This window comes from Chinchilla lanigera, unplaced genomic scaffold (genome assembly GCF_000276665.1).
Source record: "Chinchilla lanigera isolate Chin_1 unplaced genomic scaffold, ChiLan1.0 scaffold00056, whole genome shotgun sequence".
NCBI lineage: Eukaryota > Metazoa > Chordata > Mammalia > Rodentia > Chinchillidae > Chinchilla > Chinchilla lanigera.
Window position 1 is genome coordinate 7079087 of NW_004955457.1, and position 26229 is coordinate 7105315.

The window sequence follows — 26229 nt, forward strand, 5'->3', positions numbered from 1 at the left end:
GTCTGTAACTCACTATTATTTGTCTACTTGTTTTCCTGAGAAACTATCTTGTAGATAACAATATGTAAAACAATAACCATTGATAATTTCCTACCACTTTGTCTGTAATTTGGTAAGCCCCCCCATTATTGTTATCCTTCTTTTACTCTTTAAAATAAAAAAAAATTTAAAAAAAGATAAATAGATAAAGAAAATGTGGTATTTATATACAATGGAGTACTACTCTGCCATAAAATAAGATACACTTGAGTCATTTGTAGGAAAGTGGATGCACCTCTGACACCATACTCTTAAGTTAAAAACATTGGACACAGAAGTTTAAATACACGTTGTTTCTCTTGTGTATGAAACCCAAAGGGTAAATAAGGAGCATAACGGAGGACAGATACTGGGAAGTAGGAAGAACATGTTCAAATGGGAGAGGGAACAAGGAAGTGGGGAGAGGGAAGGGGAGAAAGGGAAAAGGAAAAAGAAAGAAAATGGAAGGAAAAAATGGAAACAAAGCTTTTGTAAATGGGGAGGGGAGGAAGGGGTTGAAGGGAGGGGAAGGGAATGGGGAAAAAAGATGATATATTATGTACAGGAGCAAATTCCCCATGATGAATGGGATTAATATGTATGAAAAATGTGTACTAATAAAAAAAAAAGATAAAAGGGAATGTAGTGCTGCCAGGCATGGTGGTATATGCCTACAATTTCACTCAGGAGGCTGAGGCAGGAGTTTGAGGCTAACTCGGGCTACATAATGAGACCCTGTTTCAATTCGCCTCCACAAAAAAAAAAAAAGACTGGAGTGCCCATGAAATCCTGACACCCTGGAAGGAGCTTTTGTTGCGGGGAGGAGGGCTGGCTAACAGAATCAAGAAGGCTTTGAAAACCAGTAGTAGCTGTCTAATGAGGGGGTCCCTTGATAACTCTTAAAGAACAATGGAATGGAGTGGCTTTGTGCCAGGTTGTAAGGTGTAAATGGGCAGAGCATTTCTTTCTTCCTCATCATTGTCCTCATCTTCTTTTTCCCTTCTTCCTCCTCTTCCTCCTTCTGCCTTCATCCTGGCCCCTCCTGTCCTCTCCCCTTTTCTTTCTCCCCTGCTTCCTCTTCCTCCTCTCCCTCTTCTCCCTCCTCTTCCTTTTTCTTCTCTTTTTCATTAGTATTTATTTCTACTTGCTTTTGGAGCATATATTTAAAGGACAGGAAAGCCAAGAGTGATGGCATACACCTGTAATCCTAGCACTTGGGAGGCTGAGGCAGGAGGATCACCACAAGTTCGAGGCCAGCCTGGGCTATATAGTGAATTCAAAGCCTGAACTAGATAGTGAGACCCTATCTTAAAAAATCAAGCCAAAAAAAGGACAAGTATGTAGTCTCACTAAATATTGGATAAAACACACCTAAATATTAATTTCTTTTGTGTAAGTTATGGGATCACAACTGACTTTTATTTTCCTCTCCATACCTATCAGTATTTTTTTAGCATTTCTGTGGCATTTATTTTAGAACAGAAAAAATCCTATCCAATTATTTGTATAAATGGGATGCTTATCTCATAGCGTAGCAGTAGTATTCACTTCTATTGGAATGTGGACACAATTAGCCATTTAATATTCCCTCCAAGAAAGGAGAAAAGAAGGAAGGGAAAGACAGTTAAGATAGTCATACTACTAATTTCTCTTAGTTCATTGTAAAGAAAGGCTTGTGCTAATATTGGTTGGACAATTAATGCCTATGTCTTGTACTCTGAGTAACTAGAGATAACAATACACAATATATTAATCATTGTAACTCTATTGTTATCTTGTTTTGAAGTTTTTTTCTCTTTAAAATAAAATTTAAAAAGATTCCCTCCAAGCCTATGAAAGTGGGGTTCCATCTGTGTTTCTAACTGTCCATCTCATTTGAAAGCCTGGGGTTCTTTTTACGAGGCCTCTTCTGGTACCATTTTCTGATGGGCTTATTGTGGCATGCTTGTCAGTATATTTACATTGTCTTTATGATAAAGCATCATAAAACCCAAAACCTCATGGTCCAGAAAGATCACTTCACTAGAGTCAGATCCTCTTCTGAGGATTGATTACATTATGTTACTAGTGGAAAACGTTCAATCAGCCATAGCTATCACAAAGAGAAGAACTATGTGGCCCCAGACACCTTCAACGCTCGTTAAATTCTGACTCCAAGTCATTTAGTCAGGTGGGAAGAGCCAGCAGTGCCTTTGCATTCCAGCTCAGGAAAATATAGCATCCCTGTGTAGGCTGACCCAGTATTATTACTCATATCTGCTTCTACCTCTGTGTGGGAGAACTGCTGTATTCATCCTGTTAATTAATCTTGCTTACTGAGCATGTAAACAGCAGATTTCCTTGCTAGAAAGCAGCAGTACACTGATTCTTCATCTTACTACATTTTGATGTTTGCATAGGATTCTTTGGCTGGAACTGTTTTATTGCCACATTGAGAAATGGACCTCAGTTTCCCAATTTGTATTAAATAAAAGTGCCTCCTTTTACAGAAGGATGAAATATCTGAAAGTCACTGAGTTTGGCTGAACAATAGCGTATTAGAAGTAGTTGGTTGCTGACTTTGTCTTCATTGGGCTGATGAATCTTTCCAGGGAGACATCAAGAGCTCAGGGTTGTTGAATGAGTGAGGTCCAATGGAGTGCTCCGTAATTATATAGAGGTTTGTAATTTTAAAGGCATGCCGGAACAGCTGATCCATATGCAAAGCAATTTGATATTAGCATCTTTATTGGCTACAGGTAGCTGAGTAGGCACTCAGAGGTTAAATGGTTTGCTGGGAGCCACCCAGTATGTGGTTAAGCCGGATTTAGAACACAGTTCTAATGAGCTCCTGATTGCCAGCTTTGTGCTGAGGCACAGTGCACTACACCCACACACCAAGGTTCACTTCGTCAGTAGAAGAAATACTTAATAGTTTGACCTGTCTGAATGTTATAAAATAAATGTTAATATTTATTTTTACTTTAAAATGAATAACACTCATTTTTATCTGAATGTTATTTGACTCTAGTAAGAGGCACTCAATTGCAGAAACACAACTTTAGGGCAACAGAACCCAAGGAAAAGATGAAATGCCGGAAAGAGTAAGGTTGGACAGTGGAGCCCAAAAGGATGAAAAAGCAGAGGTTGTGCAGGAGGGGAAGTGAGACCTTGCCCGTGGTCGGTAGCTCGGGACTCGGAGTAGGATCTGGAGAGACTGGCCGGTCATTTCAGTACTGTGTGGCAAACCTCAGGTGCTAGGAGAGCCTGAGCAACAGGAAAGGTTCCCCAAACTGCACAAAAGAGTGGAGTTAAACATCAGCATGGTGTTAATGAGGTGGCTAGGTCATGAAAATCTCTGAATGTCCTGCAAAGGAATAACAGCACGTTCATTCAGCACTGTTATCTATTTAGTGCCTCTGTGTACGTGTGCCAGGCACTGTTCTGTGTATGTATTCGGGATAGCTCAGTGACCAAAATGAGCATACATATCTGAACTCAGAGCTTCTATTTCAGTGTAGAGAAAAAAACACTAAACATTAAAGAAGTAAACAAATTAAGTGGTGTGGGGCTGGGGATATAGCTCAGTGGCATAAGCGCCTGCCTGGCAAGCACAAGATCATAAGTTCAATCCCCAGTACTGCCAAAAAAAAAAAATAATAATAATTAAATGGTATTAGATTTAGAATTATAGTGGTATTAGATTTAGAAGGAGGGAAAAGGATACCTCAAGCCAGGTGACCAAGCTTAACACTAGCATTAGCTGAGCCATGTTGGTAGTTTGTACCCATGACATGACATGAGAATGGCTCTTCATACCTGGGGTCTTTCTCCCCAGAACATGCAGCTCTGGTCTACTGCAGAGGAAAACACCAAATAATTCCTACAAGAGAGACATTCTATAAAATACCTGACTAGTACTCCTCAACCTGTTAAGAGCATCAAAAAGAAACAAAACCAGAGATGCTATCACAGCCAAGAGAAGCTAAAGAGGCAGGATTACTAAATGTTATGTGATATCCCATAGCATTGCAGAAAAGAGACAGTAGGGAAAAAATAAGGAAATCTGAATAAAGCGTGGCTTTAGTTAATAATAATGTATCAGTATTGGTTCTTTTATTGTTATAAATGTGCCATACAAATGTAAGATGCTCTAAAGCAGAAATTGTGTGTAAAACATACTATATTTGTAATGATTCTGAAGATCTGAAACTAAAATGAAAAGTTTATTTGAAAAAAAAAAAAAAAGGAGTAAGTCCATGGTGGAAACACACATTGCAGTTTTAGTGAGGTCAGGGTACGTCGCAGTGAGAAAGGCTCAAGAACAGTCGCGTAGAGCAGAAGTCGGCCGTGTGGGAACTACCAGAGGAAAGCCTGAAGGTGAGAATGAATAGGTCTGCTCGTTTGGCACCAGTGTGATGGTGCCCACAGACGCCTTACTCTTTTTGGCCTCAGCCTCAGTGTCCTCTTCTGTGAAAGGTTGGGGTGAAAAGATGATTTCAAAGGTTGCTTCTTTGTTTGACATTCTATGATTTATTTTTAATTTTGTTTGTTTTTTGAGGCAGGGTCTCGATATGTAGTTCAGGTTGACCTTGAGCTCACTATGTAGTCCAGGCTGGCCTTGACTTTGCTGTGATCCTCCTCCTCAGCCTCCCAAGTGGTGGGACTACAGGCGTGCACCACCACACTTGGCCCTTCTCTGGTTTTAGACCATGTGGGATAGAAGCGTTGTACAAACCAGCAGTGCTAGCCATCAGTGACTGTGTGCTTTTAACCAGCCTACAAATGCTCTAGCAGCAAATACAAAAAGTATACTCCTAAATATTTTGATTAAAAAAGGAAAGAACCACTTTGTAGGTACTTACCCTCTCTCTAGCATGGTTTAAAGTCAGAATTTGAAACAGTAGGTAAGAAGACGAATAGTTATCATCTTAGAAGATTAATTTAACTCTTTGTACTTTGATGCCGCTTCCATAAAATGGTGTGTGTGGGGTGTGATAGTAGGGAACCCAGAGCCTCAGGTATGCCTAGGCAAGTACTCTACCACAAAACTACTCTCCAGCTCTTTCTGTTTTCTTTTAAGTCAGGGTCTGCTGCACTGCCCAAGTTAGCCTTGAGTTTATAATCTTCCTGCCTCAGCCTCCTAAGTGGCTAGGATTATGGTGTGTACCACCATGCCCAGCCTATGATGGGAACCTTATACTTTGCTAGTGTTTGTTTGAATTTTCAGAAAAGAAAGAACTAAAAGTTCTAAGATTTACTATGTATTTCTTTTTGTTAATCTTTGGTACAGATGCAATTGAAAAAGTGAAACCTTGTTACACAATTCAAGAGACTGAAGACCTAACTTTTTTTATTTTTATTTTTTTTGGTGAGGGGGGTGGGGAGCTTTTTGACACAAGGTCTCACCATGCAGTTCAGGCTGGCCTTGAGCTCACTCTGTAGCCCAGGCTGGTCTTGAACATGCAATAATCCTCCTACCTCAGCCTCCCAAGTGCTGGGATTACAGGCATGCGCCACCATGCCTGGCTGAAAGCCTAACTTCAGATTTGGGGAGTGGGGAAGAGCAACACTATATGCAGCTAATTTTATGAAGCAGTAACATAATATCAAAATATATAATAATAGACAAATTTGTAATTACCACTTTACAAGGGAAGAGGCCAACCAGTTTCTTGAACCACATACCCTTGTTACATCTAAAATGAAGGTCTGTATGTACTACTTTAATTCACACCCATTAAGCAGTGTTAATTGATGCTGTTAATTTAAATGTAATTGTTTAATGACCTAAGTGCTAAAAATTAATTAGTTACCTCAAACTTTTGAAGCTTTTGAAAAGAAAGTATGTCTGTTTTCTTTTTGAAAAGAAAGCATTGCCTTTGCAGCAAGGTATAATGATGCTATTAATTGTGTAATTTTACTTACTTAAAAGTTGTGAAGGAAAAAAATACTTTTTAAAAACAAAATTATTTTAAAGAGAAGAAAAAACAACAAAGTTTTGTTTTGTTTTGTACCAGGAATTGAACTCAGGACCTTGTGCTTGCCAGGCAGGCGATTGTGCTGCTGAGCTGTATCCCCAGCCCAACAACAAAATTCTAAAATAATAAGATAGGAGGGTAACAGTACTTTGCATGTTGTTATCTTTAATTTACTTATTCAGAGTACAAGATATCAGCATTTAATTGTCCAAGCAATATTAGCACAAACCTTTTTTTTTTTGGTATCAGGAATTGAACTCAGGACCTTGTGCTTGCCAGGCAGGCACTTGTACTGCTGAGCTATATCCCTGACCCTATCTCTTTAATGAACTAAGAGAAATTAGTAATATAACTATCTTAACTATTATATATATATATATATATATATATGTGCACACACACACACACTCTCTTTTCTTTTGAATTTTCTTCCCATTTTACAATATCTGTTGTACATTTTGGATCTTATTTACTCTTTTAGCATCTCACAGTAGGGAGACAATGCAATGTGTACACATTTGTGTCTGATTTATTTCACTTACGAGTATGGTCTCGGGTTGCATGCATTTGCCTATAAAAAGTCTCCAGTTTATCCTTCTTTATGGCTGAGTAGTACTCCATGATATAAAAAGACCACATTAAAAAAAATACCTTTGCCTAGCTGGTTTTTTTTGTTGTTGTTGTTTCTTTTTAGCTAGAGATACACAGGTATATGTGACTGTTAGGCACTTGAAATGTGGCTTGTATGACCAGGGAACTTTGATTTTACTAAATTGAAATTTAAATAGCCATAGATGGGCAGTGTCTAATGTGTTAAACTGCTAACTGTCAAGGTTGGTCATAATTTGGCCTAACCTTGGAGAGCTAGCATTTATTTCCCAGAAAAAGTATATCCAGGCAGAACTGTAAGGTTTAGGACTTAAGGTCTGAAAAAAAGGAAGGGATGAACTATAGTGTGCAACTCAGGCCCTTAGACATACCCTACAATAAACCTGTACTTTGAGGCCAAATCTGCATGTCTTGAGTTTGGAGCCTGAAGCTTCCCAAGAAGACTGGAAGAATTTTGAAGTCTGGAGTTATCTTTAGGCATCATGTCATCCAACCCAAGGAAGTGTAAGCACAGTAACATGTAGTGTTTTAGGGCCCCTTCTCTGCTTCCTCCTTGTTCCTTTAGTTAAGCCAAACAGATCATCAGTGCTTTCAAGGTTTGTAAAGGGACTCAGGCATTTATGCCTTCCAGACTGATTATGATGTAGGACTAGCCACAGAATCCCTTGTCTCTTTTCCATACTATTTTAGGTCAACATATCAGAGTTGTTCACGGCAGTCTTTTCATAGCTGCTCTCAAAGGCTCTCTGTGTGAATAAAAGCTATTGACCTTATTTCCCTTGTCAAGAGCTCTGCCGAGCTCAGTGTAAGTTCTCATACTCAGCAGGCAGTGGGGTGTGCTCCTGACAGTGACACTTCTGTACATGTGTTGTCTCCCTTTGTGCCTGAGTGCTGTTGAAGAGGTGTAAAGATGAGATGGTAACTGGGAAGATTTGTGTACTGTAGAACACAATGAACCATGTGCCAATGTTGTCCTGTTTATTGTCTTCCAGGAAATTGAGGACTGATATGGTCTCGGTTTGAGAAGAACTACCCTGCTGTTTTCACACAAATCACATTGAAGAATAAGCTCAAAGGAACATTTGTTTCTTCATGGTTCTGTTCCTAGCAAATATTTTCAATGCCCAGGAAAACATCAACCACTCTTACGTTTGACCTGCACTAGGCAGCCCAACGAAGGTTCCTTCCAGCTCTTTCCATAGCTATATTGCAGAAGCAACTGTCTTTGTTGGGTGAATGTTCGTGAAGGCCTTCCCTGGACCAGCTTGAGAGGCATAAGCCTCTTGGAACTTATGACATGGAAGCTTTGGAAGTGGATGATATTAGCCCAGCCTTAGAGGTCACTGAGGATTTCTTTAGTACTTTTGATAGTAAGCTAGAAAAGGCTGTGCAGCAGGCAGAGGTTTATGGGATTCAGGAAGTCCCTGAACTGGTGGGTCATGAAGTACTTGGTAACATAACAGACAATGGTGCTATGAGAAACGTTCCCTCCCTGGGCAAGGGGGGCATGATTTGGGAGCACTGTAAGAGCAGACTCTTAGAAACCAAAGCTCAAAATGTCTTTCCTGCCAAAGAACAGTGTATGGTCCAGAGAGGGACAACCCCAGATAATCTATCCTGGATGGAACAAAAGGAAGCATCGACTTTTAATTTTTTCAATATCTGTCAGCGTCGGAGGGACAGACCTCGTTCTGTGAATGACTTACTGGATGAGACCTCTACTTTCAAGCCAGGGCATGCTCGGTCAAGGTCAGATGTTACCCAGGCAGACTGGCAAGTCGTCCTCAAAACCATGCCTTTGCAGCAGCAGCAGCAGCGGCAGCAGCCATCTCTTCAAGGCCCTCACATCACCAGGCCCTCTTTCCTGTTGCCCTCACCGAGTAAGGTAGAAGATGCTCAAGGAAATACTGGTATGTTTTCATTTTTATCTGAACTCTATTGAATACTTGTCGATTTGTCACATCTCTCTTGTCAACTTCAGGAGAATGTGACTTTCCAATATCTGTATCTGGCTTTGCTTCCTTAAACTCCTCCTGTTTCCTTCAGCACTTTACCTTGCCTCCAGTGAACAGTCTTGTTCCCTCAAGAGATATTTAGTGAGAAGACAACCATGCTTAATTCTCTCTTTCTTCACATTTAATGTATTTTCCTTTGAGCATTGTGTGATACTGCTTATTCACATCCATAGATTTTATTGGATCATACGTTGGGTTTAGCTTTGTGTTCTGCTAGATTTCGTGATATGTGAAGACACGATCCCTGCCCTATAGTACTTTCTCATCTAGTCAAAGGGATTGGGCCCTAATGAAGACTCAGGAAGGTTTGAGAGGGAGCTGCTGTTTAACTTTGTATACAAGTGAGTGGCAATGGCTATAAGATCGCAGAGGAAAGAGAAGACACTGTAGGCTGGACTGGTTAGGAAGGACCTGTAAGGGGGTGTGGAATTTGAGCTGGACCTTGAAGGACACAGCAATTCGGAAGACAAAGATGACAGGACATGGTGTGAACAAAGGTGAGATGGGGCTGGGGCGTAGCTCCGTGGTAGAACATTTGCCTTGCTTGGATGTGGCCCAGGAGCTCCATCCTTAGCACCAAGGGGAGAGAAGTAGGGGTGAGGAGATGGGAGTGCAGAGGACAGCAAGCAGACCCCTGTGAGTAGAGCTGAAAATCCCATGGCAAGCGGAGGTGGAAATAGAGAAGATGGTTAGGACCTCATGGTGCAGTGGTGGTGAACCTTTTCGAGCTTTCAGTGATAACAAACAGCCCGCTGCAGCACACGTGCCATAGATTCACCACCACTGGAGGGCTTTGATTTTCATTTTTTCTTGTATATTATGCATGTACTAATACACATGTATATGTAAAACTTTATTCACCCGTCAAGTTTTTCTTTAGACATAAACATCTCTCTTTCTCCACCTTTTTCCTTCAAAATAACCTCATTTATCAGCTTTTACTACTGATTCTTCAGTCACCCCTGCTAAGCCCTTAACTTAGAAGGCTTCAACTCAGTTAACTGGTATTTTTTGGTGTGCCTTATTGCTGTATTAGAGTTTCTCACACTTTCATTTTTACTGTTGCTTGTAAGTCCATTGACACATTTAGCATTTTAATAAATATAATTAGTTTGTAAGTGTAACCCAAAGCAATAATATAGTTTAGTAGGAATATTAAGGAATTGCAGTGTATTTTCACATACAATTAAAATTTTTCCTTTAGCAAATTCTTTTTGTCCTCCATTTTAAATTTGTAGCTTGTAATTTCTAGTCTTCTGTCATAGGTGTGCACCGTTTTCTGTGACATCTAGCTAATGGTGGTGACCATGGGAGTAAAAGGACAAGGACATCATGGAGCAAGGACGTGGTGACTGATTAGATATCAGGAGCAAACAAGTTGCTGTAACTCCTGTTTCTGGCAGAATCATGGCTTTACTTTTGAGTCCATGTACCAATAGGCACACGCTTTGATTAGGAAATAACCTCTGTAGTGTATTTTATTGTTTTGTTTCTAGAATTCATATAGAGTTTTATCATTAAAGCACCTTAACCATTCTAAATCCCTGGTATAACTCAAAGGAGAATGTCATATTTTAACTTTTTTTTTGTATCTTGTTCGGATTGAAAAATTCAAGAACTACACCTTAACTTCATCAACTTTTCCCTTGAGTTTAGAAAAACCACAATCATTCTTTTGTAATTCTCAATTTAAAAATAAATTTAATACTAATTTATGTTGAAATATAAAGTGAGTGGTATTTTTTTAAATTTTTGTTTCCTTGTTTGCTTGTTTTTTGAGACAGAGTCTTGCTATGTAGTTCAGGCTTGCCGTGAACTCACTGTGGAGCCCAAGCTGGCCTGGAACTTGTGGCAGTCCTCCTGCCTCAGCCTCTCGGGAGCTGGGATTACAGGCATGTACCACCAAAATACCAGTGGTATTTTGAAAAGTAAACTGTAACAAATGGACTTTTCAGGAATTGATGTACTATATCTTGGTAACCTTTGCTCATGCATGAGCTATATATCCTAACAGGAATTAGGAAAATTGGGTAAAGGGCGTGCCAAGTTTCTGACACCTTTATTTTTTGGTATGCACTGATGAAGAGGCAAAAATAAGTCATGTTTTTATTGCTCAACTGGTAAAGGGCAGGACAAGCAATGGCCACTGCTCTTGGGCTGGGAGTAGAGAGAAAGTACAGATTTATGGCTGATTGCTAACTCACAAAGATTTGAAGAGATATGTGTGCATTCTGGTCAAAATCAGCCAAGATCTTTGAATAGATGTACTTCAAAACCTTCAAAATTAGGCATCTAAACTGAAAAAGGTCTGATTGTTTCTTCCGTGAAATATACCAGAGGAAGAGGTATCTCAGCTAGAGCTGGAGATGAGGCCTCAGCAGATTTGGGGTCAGAGCTTAGACACATATACCCGAGCACTTGGTAGATGTCTCTGCTGGAATGTTTCGTAGGCACTTCAATTCAGACTATCCCGAGATGATCCATAATTCTCCCATCTCTTCCTCTTACTGTTCTTACAGCCTCCTCAGAAGAAATAAAATTTAGTTAAATGCATTTATTTTGAAGAGGTCAACTTGGTTTTGTGCCTAGCTCTGTCACTCTCTTCCTCATGCGCTTTTTACTACACGGTCTTATATTTTCTTCCCTTGACAAGGATTGTTTCCTGAATTAACAGGAACAGCACAGAGCGGGTCACAGTTCTTTAGGAAACCAACGAATCCGTAAAAGGGAGATAGTAACTTTACCTGTCACCCCCTTGAATGTCGGCCACACAGAAATCTCAGTGAGCCAACTCCAAGGGTTTGGGAGAACAGAATGAAGGCTTTGGGGTTTGCCTCATTTTTTGGTTGTTTTACTTAGAAACTTGTAGCTGAGTGTGGTGGTGCAAACATGTAATCTCAGCACTCTGGGAGACTGAGGCCAGAAGCCCAAAGGTTCCAGCCCATTTTGGGCAACTTAGCAACTTCGTGAGACCCTGTCTTAAAAAATTAAAAAAGACTGGAGATGTAGCTCAATGTGAAGACCCTGGATTCAATCGCTAGTGTTCAGACACAGGTGGCCCCAGGCCAACTCCTTAAGAACACGCGTTGCCTGTGCTAGTGGGTGAAGGATGCTGCCAGGTGGTCTTAGTAGACCAACAGGGTGTGGCTTGAATCCAACCTAATTAGTACCATCTGCATGTTTTGAGGATAATTGGGTAGTAATGTCCAAAGGTTAGGCCAGACAATGATGGGAGGGGATAGGTCTCAGACAAGGTGGCAGCAGAGATCATTATTTCTAAAGAACCTCAATGTAGTTGGTGGAGACCCAAATGTCCTCAGGGTCTGCTCCTTTCCTTACTGCTATCCCAGCATTTGCCATCCCTGGGAAGCTCGGTGACTGGGAGCTAGCCCTGTGGGGGGAATGGCTGATTTCTGGCCGTAGCACTAATAATGTTAGTTCTATAAAGACATTTTCTTGACGTATTTATACTTGACCTTCCTGCTCTCTGTAACAATGTTGTGCTGCTGTTGTTCACTGCCTAATGATACATAGACATCTGGGAATTCTTTGGAGGATAAAGAAGGCAGAGTCCTAACACTGGAATTACAATCCAAATATTAATATATCTTAAGGAAAAAAATCAAAGTCCTATGACTACATGGGTGTTAGATATTGCTCGTAAATGTATGTGTGAGCGAGAAGATATAGACACATACATGAATACATGCTTACACTTATAAATAAAGACACACTTGGCAGAGGAAAGTAAGGCTATATGTAAAGAGTATTTAACTAGGATTCAGAAGTGTCTTAAGCTATTGGCACACTGACATACACCTGTAATGCCAGCTACGGAGGAGGCTAAGGTAGGAACATTGAAAGTTTGATGCCACACTAGGCAAGTTAGTGAGACCCTGTCTCAAAATGTAAAGGACTTGGAATGTAGCTCAGTGGCAGACTGCTTGCCTAGCATGTGTGAGGCCTTGGATTTGATTCCTGTTACTACCAGGAAAAAAAATGAAAGGAAAGAAAAATCTTATCCCAACTTTACTTCTAATTTACGCATAGGTTTGAAAGAAATCACCTATTTATTGCCTTTTGTTTGTAAATGTGAATTATCTTTCCCTCCCTCCCCAGCTCTAAAATCATACCATTCGAGGATGTATTTGAACTGACCCTGACTCATGGTTCTGTGGGTGCTAATTACTATAGTCAGATCAATAAGGAAAGGTCACTATGGAACTGTAGGTATTGTTAAAATTATTTTAACACTGAAAGACTGTGTGCCTTGTCACTCTACTTTTGTATGAACTGCAGTGGCAGTTTTTAAAATCAAAATTTGTAAAAGAAATCTTTTGGATTAACTATAGATTTCTGAAACTCAATAAACTGCCACAATCTTACTTTTCTCCCTCTTACTGTGTTCACATTTTTATCTGCTTGGCAAGGGCAGTGGTCAGCTGGGCTTTTGTGTCTATTGGTTTTACTCTCTGGTGACCTGACAGTGCTCCTGTGCTGTGTCTTCTTGTTCTAAGTACTTTAGGAGATGGTCTCAAGCAGAGATTTTCTGCAGGGTTAGAAAAACGGTGACAGTATAGTTTCTTTATTCTGGGTTTTATGTTGCTCTGTTTCGCTTCCTTTTTTTCCCATCTTTGACTTAAAAAAAAAATTGGGGGCTTATACTAAAATGACTGGATTTCCCAGTATGATGTTTCTCAAAGGCCTTGCAATCAGTAGAGGTGGGAATAGTCCTTACAGCTTAGAATAAGTGAGGTCACCAGGATGTGACCTCTTGCTAAATTCATGATTCACTCTCTGATGGGATTAGTTGGTACAAAGAAATTGCTAAAATAGGTCACAGAAAGTTGATTTTCTGTGGTCATATAGTTTCCATTGGTTACATTACCAAACGTTGCCCAGGGACAGCTATTTGGAAATCTCGTGTGCCTCACTGACAGCCTGCACTCCAGTTCCTAACATTTCCATACCATATAGGAGCTGGGAAAATGGGGTGTCTGATGTTTTTTGTGGTTCATTTATTTATTTAGGCTAAGGAAAACTATGGTTACTAATTTTACCAACTTCTAGAGTCATCTTCCTAAAATAAATCTCTTCACGCTGCTGTGCTCCAAACATGAACCATGGTTCCCTGTTACTTACAAAATCAAGTGTAAACTTTTAAAAGCACTCAGGTACCTTCCTAACCTTACTGCTTACACTGTCCTCCACCCTGATGTTTCTGCTGTATTGAATGTGCCATGCGCTCTCAAGAAGTTCTTGGGTTTTTGCTCATACTGTCTTCATCCCAGTGTACTTTGCCTGCCCTTTTCACTTTCCAGAGAGCCTCTGTAGATGCAGATCTTGCTAAGTACACTTCTCTCCCATGTCTGTACTGAGGAGAACAAAAATCTAAAATGAATTAAATATGTTTTCCTAGTTTCTGGCTTGAACATAGTAGTTGAGTACCATAACCTGAAACAAACAGACTTGTAAGCTGTTTTATTTAAAAAAAAAAAAAAAAAAAAAGCAGTGATTATGATGTAGAATGCCAGACAGGCCGTCAGTGAGAAAAGAATATTTCAACTAAGCTTTGAGGACAGCACTGAGCGAAGCAGAGAGAACATAGCATATGTGTGGAATGACCAGGGAGCTAACCTGGAACAGGGGTGCATTTGGGGGAGTAGTTGGCTTAAGTTATGGAGGATATGCAAATCTACAAAGCCAGACAAATTCAGTATGCTGTTTCAAGTGTTTCAGGATACTTGAAAATGTCAAGAGTAAAGATTGGAAGGGTACTCAACAAGAAGTCTGGAAGTCGGCAGTGGTGAAGGCAGTGGTGAGCAGGGACCCTCCTTTCTGGTAGCCTGATGTGACCGTATAAAGGGGACACGAATTGGTCTGCCTCTCTCCTTCCTTTTGTCTGCTCCACCCCTGGGAGGGAGGAGTGGCCTACCTGCAACTTTAGGAGAGGAGCCATGTAGCTCTCATGGGAAGGTGATCCTGGTCAACTCCTCCATATCTGATCCCGCATGCCGTCAGCCTTCACGTGCAGCTCCAGCCAGGGCTGGTCATGACTCAGAGCTAAGTCAGTTTAATCCTGGGCTTCGGTTTGTTGCAGCACACCTAAGTTGCCTCCTCCAACTGGCTGATGTTTTATTTTCTCCCTCAGTCTCAGCTGGTTCAGAACTCAGGTGAAGAAAAGGAATCCTTTTTGCTGGGTCTCCTCAGGCCTGAGAGTACGTGGGATGGGGGGTAGTGAAGGAACTGAGGGAGCGGAAACTAACTAGGAGGTTCTGTCAGTCATATGAGGTGAGGACTCAGATTAGTGTTGGTAGTCATGAAGAGGAAGTGGAACTTGTGAAAAGGAAAGGCTTTAACTGGGGAAAGATGGGAAACTGATGAAGGAATGGGAAAGGCCCGCCAGTTGCAGAACCCTTTTCCTGGAATCACCAGTCCCACCCTCTCTTCAAAGTCTATCTCGAGCACTGTCCATCCTCAAGACTCTCAAGAACTTTGTGGGAGAGGTCTTCTCTTTTCTCTCTGAGCATCTAACCCCTTCAGCTTAGAAGGCTCTGAGGACTTGGCATCTCATATTGCAGATACTTGGGGACCTGTCTTTTTCTTACCTGCTGGGCTATTTCATAAACGTTGTTTATAGGATCAGTGTCTGACTCATTTGGCATCTCCATAGATTCTAGCATAGATCTTTTTTTTTTTTTTTTTTTGAGACTATGTTTCAGTAGTTCATGCTGGCCTTGAACTCACTTTGTAGCCAAGGCTGGCCTCAAACTCACAGCGATCCTCCTGCCCCAGCCTCCTGAGTGCTAGGATTACGGGTGTGCATCACTACACCTGACTGGCATAAACCTTTGTTAAATCATTCAACAAATATTTATGAATCCAGCCACTGGTATACAAGGGGTGGGAGAGAGATCAAGTCCCTGCCCTCAAGAGGAGGAAAGAAGTCTTTGCAGAAAATAAAGAGCAAAGTGAAGTGGCAGAGAAGGACTGAGAGGGGCCCTTTAACTTGCGTGGTAAGGCGTAGCTTCATGAGGACAGCCATTTTGAGGTGAAGAACTGAGGGGAGCAAAGAAGACGATGGGGTGTGATAACACTTTCTAGATGGAGGTTTAGCAGCCCAAGAGGCCTTGAGGTGAGCCTGGGCATGGGCTTGTTAAAGGAACAGAAGAGAGGTCTGTGGCTGGAGCTGGGATGTGAGAGGAGGTCAGGGCAATATTCAGAGCCCAGATCGTGTGAGACGGAGTGGAGTCCCTATAGTCATCCTGAATCTGAAGGGTGACAGATTGAGCCATAGAAGAGGTAGGACCGAGTGAATGATTTTCCACTAGATGTGGCAAACCTGAGGGTACTGGGAGATGGAGGACAAGAGCTCAGCAGAGGGAGAGTTTTAAGATGTTTCAGGGAAAGGAATTCTGGAAAAGTAGAGGAGAATTTGGTGTAGAGTAGATACGGAAAATTCAACTTTAGCAAGGCGATAAGAAGTTTCTTCTTATTGACAAAGTAATCATGCCTAAGTAAATCTGCTTGTAAAAAGGGGTATACCGCTGCATTTTACATGAACTTCAGTGGAGGGTGGGGGTGGCTGCATGGTTTTTTTCATTTTTCTATTTCATTTTATTTTTTGGTACTGGGAGTCGAACTGACAACCTTGTGCTTGCCAGGCAAGCGCTGCCCACTGAGCTATATCCCTGGCCCTCATTTTCCTATTTTAATCAGCAAAATCCATACAGGGCAACCCTCTCTGTAAGAGACCACCTTTTGTTCAATCACATGCTGTTAAAGCAGCCATTTACAGTGGATGTAGTGGTATGCCCCTTGTCATACACTCTTTGTAGCTTTTTCCTTTGGTTGTACATGGCCTTTCTTCAGGTACTCGGGTGGAATTGTTCTAGTCATTTTTATGGAATGGTGACTTCATTTTATGTCAATAATATAATGGGTTTAATCTCAGCATTAATTATTTCTCCTGGTGATTTTTGGATTGGGAGTGTCTCACTTTGGGCCCATGTTTTGTCTGCAGTGACTCATGCATGGTTTTCTTAACTAGTTAATATTAAGAGTTTGTTTCACACCAAAAAAAAAAGAAGTTTCTTCTTTTGAGATTAAAAGACTAAAATAGGATACATGTATTAAACACTTAGTGCCTGGCACTATTCTAAGAGCTACTTACCTCTTCTGCACATTAGTACAAGGAGGTAGGCACTACTAATAGAGCCTCACTTTAAGGAGGAGGAAAGTGACTTGGGTTAAGTAATTTGCCCATGGTCACACAGCCAGTGAGGGCAGAGTAGGGTTCTGAACCTGCGATGTTTCTCCAGCAACTCAGCGGCCTTACCCACTGCGCTCCGCACTCTCCCACAGGCATTGGTGAGCATGACATTCAAAGGAAGCCAGGTTAGCCTGCATAGAAGAGTGCTCTACAGTGCACAAAGAAAGAGGCGGTAGAATTTGGATTTTGGAAAGTTAAGATGGTATAGAAAAGTTGTTTCATAGATTGTGTTTGGCATCCGTTGAAGTGAACCAAAGAATGAATTATCAGGATTAAAAATATAAAAGAAGTAGAGCAATGTGAATCCATGTTTGCCTGCGATAGCATTTCTGTATCTTCCTTAAGAATATTAGGCTTAAATATAGAATACAGAGGATGGTGGCAATCCAGAACTGTGATTAATCGAGGGAAATAGGAAAAAACAAATTATAACTACTGAACATTGAATCAGAGAAAACAAGCGTCCAGTGATTCAGGGATGACACTGCAAGGGGTGAGGTGGAAGGGTTTGTATTTGAAGGCCTTATGAGGTCACGTGGAAGGTAGATGAGAGGGAGTGAGAAAAACGCCCGGGTAATGACAAGTACCTTATTATAAGAATTCTAAAAAGTCTAGGATGTTACTATGGGAGAGAGGATTGGGCCCTGGAATCTGGGAGCCAGGAGCTGTGTTGATGAGGATCCTAAATGCAGAGGGCAAATACATGACTCATATTTTTACCAACTTGACAGCATCTTGCATTCTTTTCCATTCAGCTAGACATGGTCTTAGCATCTTTCTCAGCCCAGAGTTCCAGGCTGATAATAGCAATCAATGAATGTTGCCCTCTGTGTCTGCTTCAGACAGTGCCAGAAGGGCTGTTATTCTAGGCCAGCGGTGGTGAACCTGTGGCACGTGTGCTGCAGCCAGCTGTTTGTTACTAAAAATTCTAGAAGGTTCGGCATCACTGTGTTTAGGCCAAGGGCAAGGGGAGCTGAAAGTAGGGCAGTCTTAGAGAGAGGAAGTGCAGGAGTTCCCCTGGCCTTGGAATCTGCCTCAAGTGGAGTCTTGAGGCCTAAAGGCTGTAAGTCACCCTGGAGAAGTATGCAGTTCCAGAGTGGGGAGTGACTGGCAGGTGCAGGTGGCTGGATGGTTCTCAGGAAGCCCTGTGTCCCTGAGGAAGTCTGACCATGTCTCCTAGGTTCTAGGCGGTCAGTGCAATGCTGGTGACACGGGGGCTAGACCATGAGGTCAGGTTGGGCCAAATGGCATTGTCCAGGAAGCTGGCGCTGAGGCCTAGAAGTCAAGAGACAGTAGCAGTTGAGTATAGGTAATTGGCATTAACCAAAAGCAAAGAAATGCCAAGTTGAAGTGTCTTCATTCTGAAGTGACATTGTAGTTTCTCTTGAACTAATGAATTTGTTGTAGAAGTGTCATACTGGCATCACTTATGACAACCAAACTGTACGCACCTTAAGAACTTCCATTATTTTTATGTCTCCAAAAAACTTAGAGCCCTTCTTTGCACATAGTTGGTACTCCGTAGGTGTATGTCAAATTGCTTTGCTGCCTCGTGTCTGAGCCCATGTAACTGTGGTAACTGTTTCCTTGATTTTCCAATCTCACAATCATCTGTCCTTGTAACTAGCTATGTATTAGACAACCTGTAAAGAAACTGAGAAGTTTGCTGTGCATGGTGATGCACACCTGTAACCCCAGTACTCAGGAGGCTGAGGCAGGAGGATTGCTGCAAGTTCAAGGCCAGTCTGAACTTCATAGAGAGACCCTGCCTCAACCCTACCTGCCCCCCAAAAAAGAAAGAAAAAAGAAAAGAAAGAAACTGAAAAGATGATCAAGGGTGAAAGAAGTATAATATACCTGCTGAGCTTTGACAGGCAGTCCACTGAGGCTGTGTAGAGCAGAGCACCATACTATCGTATTGTGAGTACTCCGTCCTCTTCCCATTTTGGCTTCCTTTCATGTTTATTACTCTTGTTAACAGAACTTCTACGTTTCCTTTACCTTTTCCGGTATCATTTTGATTTGGGATTACTGACACCACATGAGGTTTTGAGCTCTTTGAAAACACTGAAATGTTCTCTTTGTCTTCCATTCCAGCTATTACTGGATTCAGAATTCCATTCTTACAGGGTTGTTCATTGTGCTGATTCAGGTCATCAGATTTTCTCAGTAAACTAGATTTCATTTATTTTGATCTGGGTCCAGATTTTTCTTTTTAGAAAGGCATAAAGTACCAAGATGAAAGCACGCAGTGACTCAATAATATATATGCTAATATACTTTAACACATCTGATTCTTTTATCTATACATATTTATAGAAAAATGCCTAAAGGGATTTTACCACCATATTCAGTCTGAGCAGGAGGGTTGTGGGTGCTGGCATGTGAAGGCAGAAACATTTTTTCCCTCCTGCTTTTTATATTTCTTAATGATTTTTGGAATAATTTTATTGTAAAGTTAATAAGTATGTGATGAATGTAAAAGAGTATTTTAAATGTCAGATAAAAATGGTGAGTGATGAGGGTGGTACAGAGCAGACAGGGTGGTATAGACAGTAGTGTTAACAGGGCTTCAGAGTAGGTAAGATGTTACACGAGCCCTGAAGCGCGAGGAAAGCTCAGATGAACAGGGACAGGGAAATCTAGGCAGGGAGCCTGGACATAAAAGGCACTGAGGTTGGGAGGGAGCGAGCAATAGAAAAGGACAATCAGTAGAAAAGGACAATCAGGTATAAACACTAAAACTCAAGATCAAGCTGTAGTTGACTGAAACCACAAGAATTGGAAGTACATTTAATGATACCATAAATGTATACTCAACCCATCCGAATATGGGGAATTCTACAGGACAAATGAAGCAGTTTCTTCCATAAATATGTGCATGGGGCTGAGGGCGTAGCTCAGTGGCAGAGCACTTGCTTAGCAAGCACGAGGCCCTGGACTCAGCAGCCAAAATGAATGAATGAATAATACATGGCATAAAAAAGGGAGGAAAAGGGCAATATTGTACATTTAAAGAAACTTAAAGCCATACTGACCAATCAGTGTGTAAATCTAAGTTATGTTTTAAAGAATTCCTTGCTAGGGGTGGTGGTGAATGCCAGTCATCCTAGGCAATAGGATTGCTGCAAGTTAGAGGCTAGCCTGGGCTACGTAGTAAATTCAAGCCAGCCTGGTCTACATAGCAAGATCCTGTCTCAAAAAATTTTCTCTTCTTTTCTTTTTTGGTTTGTTTATTATTTTGCAGTACTAGAGACTGAACTCAGGGACTTCACACTGATCCATATCCCCAACCTTTTTTTTTTTTTTTGTCTTTTTGAGACAGGGTCTCACTATGCAGTTTAGGCTGGCGTTGAGCTCACTTTGTAGCCCAGGCTGATCTTGAATTCACAATGATCCTCCTGCCTCAGCCTCCCAAGTGCTGGGATTACAGGCGTGCACCACACGCCCGGCCATCTCAGTCCATCTTTATTTTGAGACAAGGTCTTGGTAAGTCACTAAGTTACCAGAGTGGCCTCAAACTTGTGATCTTCCTGCCTCAACTTCCTGAAGTGCTGGGATTACAGGCATGCACCACCATGCCCAGTATGTAAATCTAATTTGAACAGATCATCTGTATTAAAGAAATATTTTGAGATAATCTGGGAAATTAGAAATAGACTGGGTGTTATGTAAAGAATTACTAATTTGGGATGTTGGTGAAAGTAGAACCATATATAGATTTTGAAGTTGTAATTTATTATTAGAGATATACCCTGTTTTTTTTTTCTGTACCAGGAATTGAACTCATGACATCAGGCTTAGCCAGGCAAGCACTTAATGTCGCTGAGCTACATCCCCGGCAACCCTAAAGTATTTACAGGTGAAATGATAAAATGTCTATGATTTTTCTTCAAATATTCCAGCAAAAAACAGAACAAAAGAGCTGAAAGAGGTGGGAGAGATGAAACAGGAAACTTGCTGGTTTTTGAAGCTGAGCAATGAATACGCAGTATTTGTTTTACTCTTTTACATGCTTTAGGGTATTTGGAATTTTCTATAATGAGACATTTAAGACCAAGCTAACTAGTGTAGACTTTAGACTTAACTGTGTCTCCCTGGAATTTGTGAAGAGGTGGTCTCACAGAGACTTGGGAAGGGCCTCAAGATACTGACAAGCTCAGCCTCCTAGCGGTGGCCCGGTCACTGATGAGGATGGTGGTCTGGAGCACAGAACCGTGTCTGCGAACTGAGAGAGGAAATAGTGTCTGAAGCGGAACTCGGGCGGGTTGGCAGTGCGGAAGTGGGTCAGGTGCTCGCCAGGGAACCCTTCTTCTCTTCAGGCAGGAGCAGTTATCGGCACAGCCCTTCACTGGGGACTGACAAGGAGAAGGCAAGCTACACCGAGGAGGAACTACGCCAGGATTTCATACGAGCTAACGTGGAGCCCAAGGGGGAAGTGGCGGGTTTTTTGTTTTGTGTTCATGAAGAATTTCTGTCTTGTGATTTTATTGTGAAACTCATAGGTACAGTGATTTATTTTGTTCATCTTTTCGTTTTCACTTGCACAAGAGTAAAAAAATCTTAGTGATCCTGAGTCACTTATGTTTTTTGTTTTTGTTTTTGTCTTTTTGAGACAGGGTCTCACTATGTAGTTCAGGCTGGCCTTGAGCTCTTTGTAGCCCAGCCTGGTCTCGAACTCGGAATGATCCTCCTGCCTCAGCCTCCCGAGTGCTGGGATTACAGGCGTGCACCACCACTCCTGCCCACTATTATTATTTAAGATTGAGATTGTATGATTCATTTGTGAAGTTGAACACTTTACAAGGATATGTGTGGGGTTATTAAATGAATTAAAATGATACAGTCTGGGGAAGCAATATTAAAAAATAAGCTTCAGATCCAATAGAAAGTGTATTAAAAATAAACTTCAGATCCAACGGAAAGTAACAGTTGCTATAGCTTCAAGAGAAATGATAGTTCTTCAGCCATCTTGTAATTATATCACACACAAAATATTTGCTATAACCCCTCTCCCCAATATAGCCACCCCAGAATATAATTTCCTGAACACTTTTGCTTTCTTCTTCTGCTACAGATTGTATCTTCTAAGAATAGCCACTTCATATGATTAATGTGCTTTCTCTGATGTCTCGGTTAACACCTCACACCTCATCTGCGGAGCACTGAAGCTGAGTTGGGGACAGAGATAAGAGATGAGGCTTATTGCAGGGGAAAAGAGTGTTGGAACCTACTGTATCCTTTGGCCATATTACTTTGGAGATTCTCTAGCAGGGCTTTTCACTTCCACCACCCAAGCTGGCATCCGCCACCTAGCTTATGCAGTTAGAAAGAAGTAGCATGTTTTTGTTATTATTAGTTTGTTTGTTTGTTTTTGCCACGCTGAAGATCAGATTCAGGTCCTCTAGAGGAGGAGCACATTCCAGGCAAGTGCTCTTCCACTGAGCTGTAGCTCCACCTCAGAGAAGTGAAATTTGGGTCAGGTTTGCTGTTGGATTTAGGGCTTAATTAAAAGACAGGCATCGGGGCTGGGGATTTAGCTCAGCAGCAAAGCACCTGCCTGGCAAGCGCAAGGTTGTGAGTTCGATTCCTGGTACCGGAAGAAAAACGAAAAACAAAAAAAAACAACAAAAAGACAGGCATCTAGCCGGACGTGGTAGCGCATACCTGTAATCCGAGCACTCTGGGGTGCTGAGGCAGAAGGATTGCAAGTTTAAACCCAGTTTAGGCAATTTAGTGACTTACTTTTCCTCATTGCTGAGACAAAATACCCAACATCCAAAGTTAAAAGAGGAAAGATTTATTTCAGCTCACAGTTTGTAGAGGTTTGAGTTCATAATTTGCTACCTCCAAGGCAAGGTGGCATGGCAGACAGGCATTGTAGAGGAGAAACAGTTCATAGTGGGCAGAAGGTAACAAAGCAAGCAAGCAAGCACGTGACAAACTACAAGCAAACCTCTTTCTGTCCCGTATAGTGTACCTAGGCTACCCACCCTTAGGGTGAAGCCCTCATACCCTTGATCCTAGCACCCTTAATCCTAGCATTGCACCATGAATCAGTCTCACACTATAGATCCAGCCACCTCTGAAATAGCCCCAGCTGTGACTACATGAGGCTAGGGGATGCATCTAGACAGAAGCCATAACAGTGACTTAGCCAGATCCTATCTCAAAATTAGAATAAACAAATAAGTAAATAAATAAATAAATAAATAGGCTGTGGATGTAGGTTAGCACTCAGTGCTGAGGTCCTGGGTTGGATCCTCAGTGCTAAAAAATAAATAAGACTTCTTCTGATTCATGGTAGTTGTTGTAAAAAGCTTTCAGGGAAGTAAGAAGAAGAGATGACAAAATTTCTAAAAGCAAGGGAGGTGGTTTTTCTTTCTCAGGGAATCGTAGCTGAGCTGCTGGGTCACAGGAGAGACCAGGGAAGGTCATAAGCCTTATTATGGAGAGGGCTGAACCGCCATCCGCCCCATGGAAATGAGAAGGGGAGAGGTGGCAGCAAGGGTTTCTAACAGCACTGCCTCCCTTGCTGCATTGTCAGAGAGAAAGATAGCTGAGAATAGGCGTCCATTATCTCTTTCTACAAAGGGATTAGGGTGGGTTGCAAGAAATTAATGGCTTTTGAGTTACCACAGAAATACTAATGAATGTCAGGACTAGAGATGTAAAACAGGTAAAATAGGCTTTTTCTCTGCCTCATTTCTTTCCTTTTCTCTTTTGATTTGCTATTTTAAGATCCAGATCTTATTTTTTTTTTTTTTTCTGTAGCCAGAAGCAGAACTCCTGCCCTCTGGGAGTGTGATTTGTCTTCTTTAGAGAACGACTTTATTAGTTTTTGATTTTCTCCAATGTGTGTCAGCAAATACTTTGAGAAACATCTCTGAAGGAAAAGTTTCTACCAGGAAAGAGTATTCACCTCTGCATGGATATAATTTTCATGTCTGATAAAGTCCCAGGAGGTCTCTCAAAGTCCCATTTTATTAAAATACTAAACTAGAGTTAGGAATGGTGGTACACACCTTTAATCCCAACATTCTGAAAGGCCAAGGCAGGAGGATCCCAAGTTTGCACCCAGCTTAAATAATGTAGCAATGTAGTGAGACCCTGTCTCAAATGTTTTGAGGGGAGGGTACTGGGAATTGAACTCACTACCTCTCACTTGCCAGGCAGGTACTGTGCCACTTAGCTAAATTCCTAGCCTCAAAATTTTAAAAGAGAGATAGATGGATGGATGGATGGATGATGGATGGGCTTGGGATGTAGCTTAGTGCAGAGGACCTGGGCTCAATCCCCTATGCTGCAAAAAACAAAAAACAACAACAAAAAAATACCTACACTGATATACATCACAGCTTATTGTGGATTAAAGATGGCATGACTAGATAAACTTGTGAAACAGAGGGGAAGGGAATTATACCTACTATGTGCTGAGCATTGTATTAGGAGCTTTATTTCTAATTTGACTTTTAAAGCACCTATTATATACTAGAAATTATACTATGTGCTGTGCCATAAAGATGAAGAGAGTTTACTGTCATATGGAAAAGATTGACTTTTTAAAAACAAACTTTAAAACTTATTTGTTCAGACATTTAAATAAACTAATGCACTCTGATAAAGAGCCTACGATAGAGGAATAATATAATTGGGATGCCCAGTATGACTCGGGTATATGTGTACAGTTGAGATGGGGCGGGGCTGGGGGTTCAGGACAGACTTTCTTTCTGGAGGATGATAAATATTCAGTCACTGGTTGAAGAAGGAAGGAACATTACAAGCTAAGGGAAGAGTATAAGCGCAGTCAGGCTTGGGGAGAAAACCACAATCTAAACAGTGAGCTGTTGGGAGCAATCGTAGTCACTAGGCAGAAGGCCCATAAACTGGCTTTAGGTTCTTATGGGCCTGCCTGAGAAACAGGAGTCTGTGAGCAGCACATTGCAGATTCTTACATTGACACTTTCTGGCTTCAGCAAGCTAAAGAAAGAACTTGGCAGGGAATGATGTGGCAAAAGGAGCCTTCTCTTTGTATATTCAGTACTCTGCGGAACATTACTTAGAAGCAAGAAATCCTGGCAAAGTATGATTGGGTCCTAGACCCGCAGGGCATACCTAGTCATAGTTATTCAGTGTTTCTGTTTTTTTCCATGGACATCTACCAGTCATGTTGACATTGCGCACCCCATACTTACTCTTTCACTCATTCACCATCATCCTAGTTCAGTTTTATAGCTGAGAGAGTTTTCCTTAGCTATGTCTTGCCAACTGGGTACTCTCTTGGAATTTTACTACTTCTATTTTGTTTAGTTTGAACAAGAAAGATGTGATCTCTGCTCTGTTTAGTTTCTTGCATCTACCCTCTTATAAGTAATTAATAATTTGCCTCTTCTTTGTTTTTTTTTAGAGCACAAACAAACATTCCCAAACATTCTGAAGAAGGGTTACCTGGAGATTAGGAAGGATCACGACAGTTACTGGCAAAGCTGTTACGCAGAACTCTCACCCTATAACTTATACTTCTACAGTCTTGACAGCAGTGGGAATCAAAACCTCTATGCCACGTACCAGCTTTCACACTTCCAGAGCATATCTGTCTTGGGTCACCTTGAGGCCAGGATGGTGGATACTGTCCTCTATGACAACACTCAACTGCAGCTAAAGGCAGAGTCACCGTGGGAGGCTTTGGACTGGGGGCAGAAGCTCTGGGAGGTCGTGCAGGCTGCTGTGCCCGGTTACATGGGACGACAGGATGAGCTCGTGAACTCACCAGGGCTTGGCCATCATGTTAACTGTACACAGAATCATTGTTTACAGAAGAAAGCCCATGGGCTGCTCCCACCATCCCCTGTCTTGGATAGCCCCAAGCAGTACCAAAACATCCTCAAATCAGGGACACTTTACAGACTAACTGTCCAGAATAACTGGAAGGCATTTACGTTTGTGCTAAGCAAGGCCTACCTTATGGCCTTTCAGCCTGGCAAGCTAGATGAGGATCCCCTGTTGAGCTACAATGTAGATGTGTGTCTGGCTGTCCAGATAGACCACCTGGATGGCTGTGACTCTTGCTTTCAAGTCATTTTCCCTCAGGATGTCCTCCGTCTCCGAGCTGAGACCCGGCAGAGGGCTCAGGAGTGGATGGAGGCTCTGAAGACAGCTGCCAATGCAGCGAGGAGCTCTGAGCAGAACCTGCAAGTCACACTGAGGAGTAAACCCAAGGATCAGATGGGTGGGCACGAACTCCGGAAGAACAAACGTCAGTCTGTGACCACCAGCTTCCTGAGCATCCTGACAACTTTGTCTTTGGAGCGAGGACTCACTGCTCAGAGTTTCAAATGTGCAGGTATGGAGCAAC

General features: G+C 41.6%; 1 protein-coding gene across 3 annotated transcripts in view; it reads left to right on the forward strand.

The window, feature by feature from the left end:
• Plekhm3 (pleckstrin homology domain containing, family M, member 3) overlaps positions 1-26229 on the forward strand; it is a 174221-nt gene that overhangs the window by 13644 nt on the left and 134348 nt on the right. For all 3 annotated transcript variants that reach the window (XM_005396971.2, XM_005396974.2, XM_005396973.2), the window contains exons 2-3: positions 7580-8497; positions 25282-26217. In XM_005396971.2, coding sequence (XP_005397028.1) covers positions 7885-8497; positions 25282-26217 — 1549 coding nt within the window. In that variant the 5' untranslated portion in view covers positions 7580-7884. The remainder of the gene's footprint in view (positions 1-7579; positions 8498-25281; positions 26218-26229) is intronic.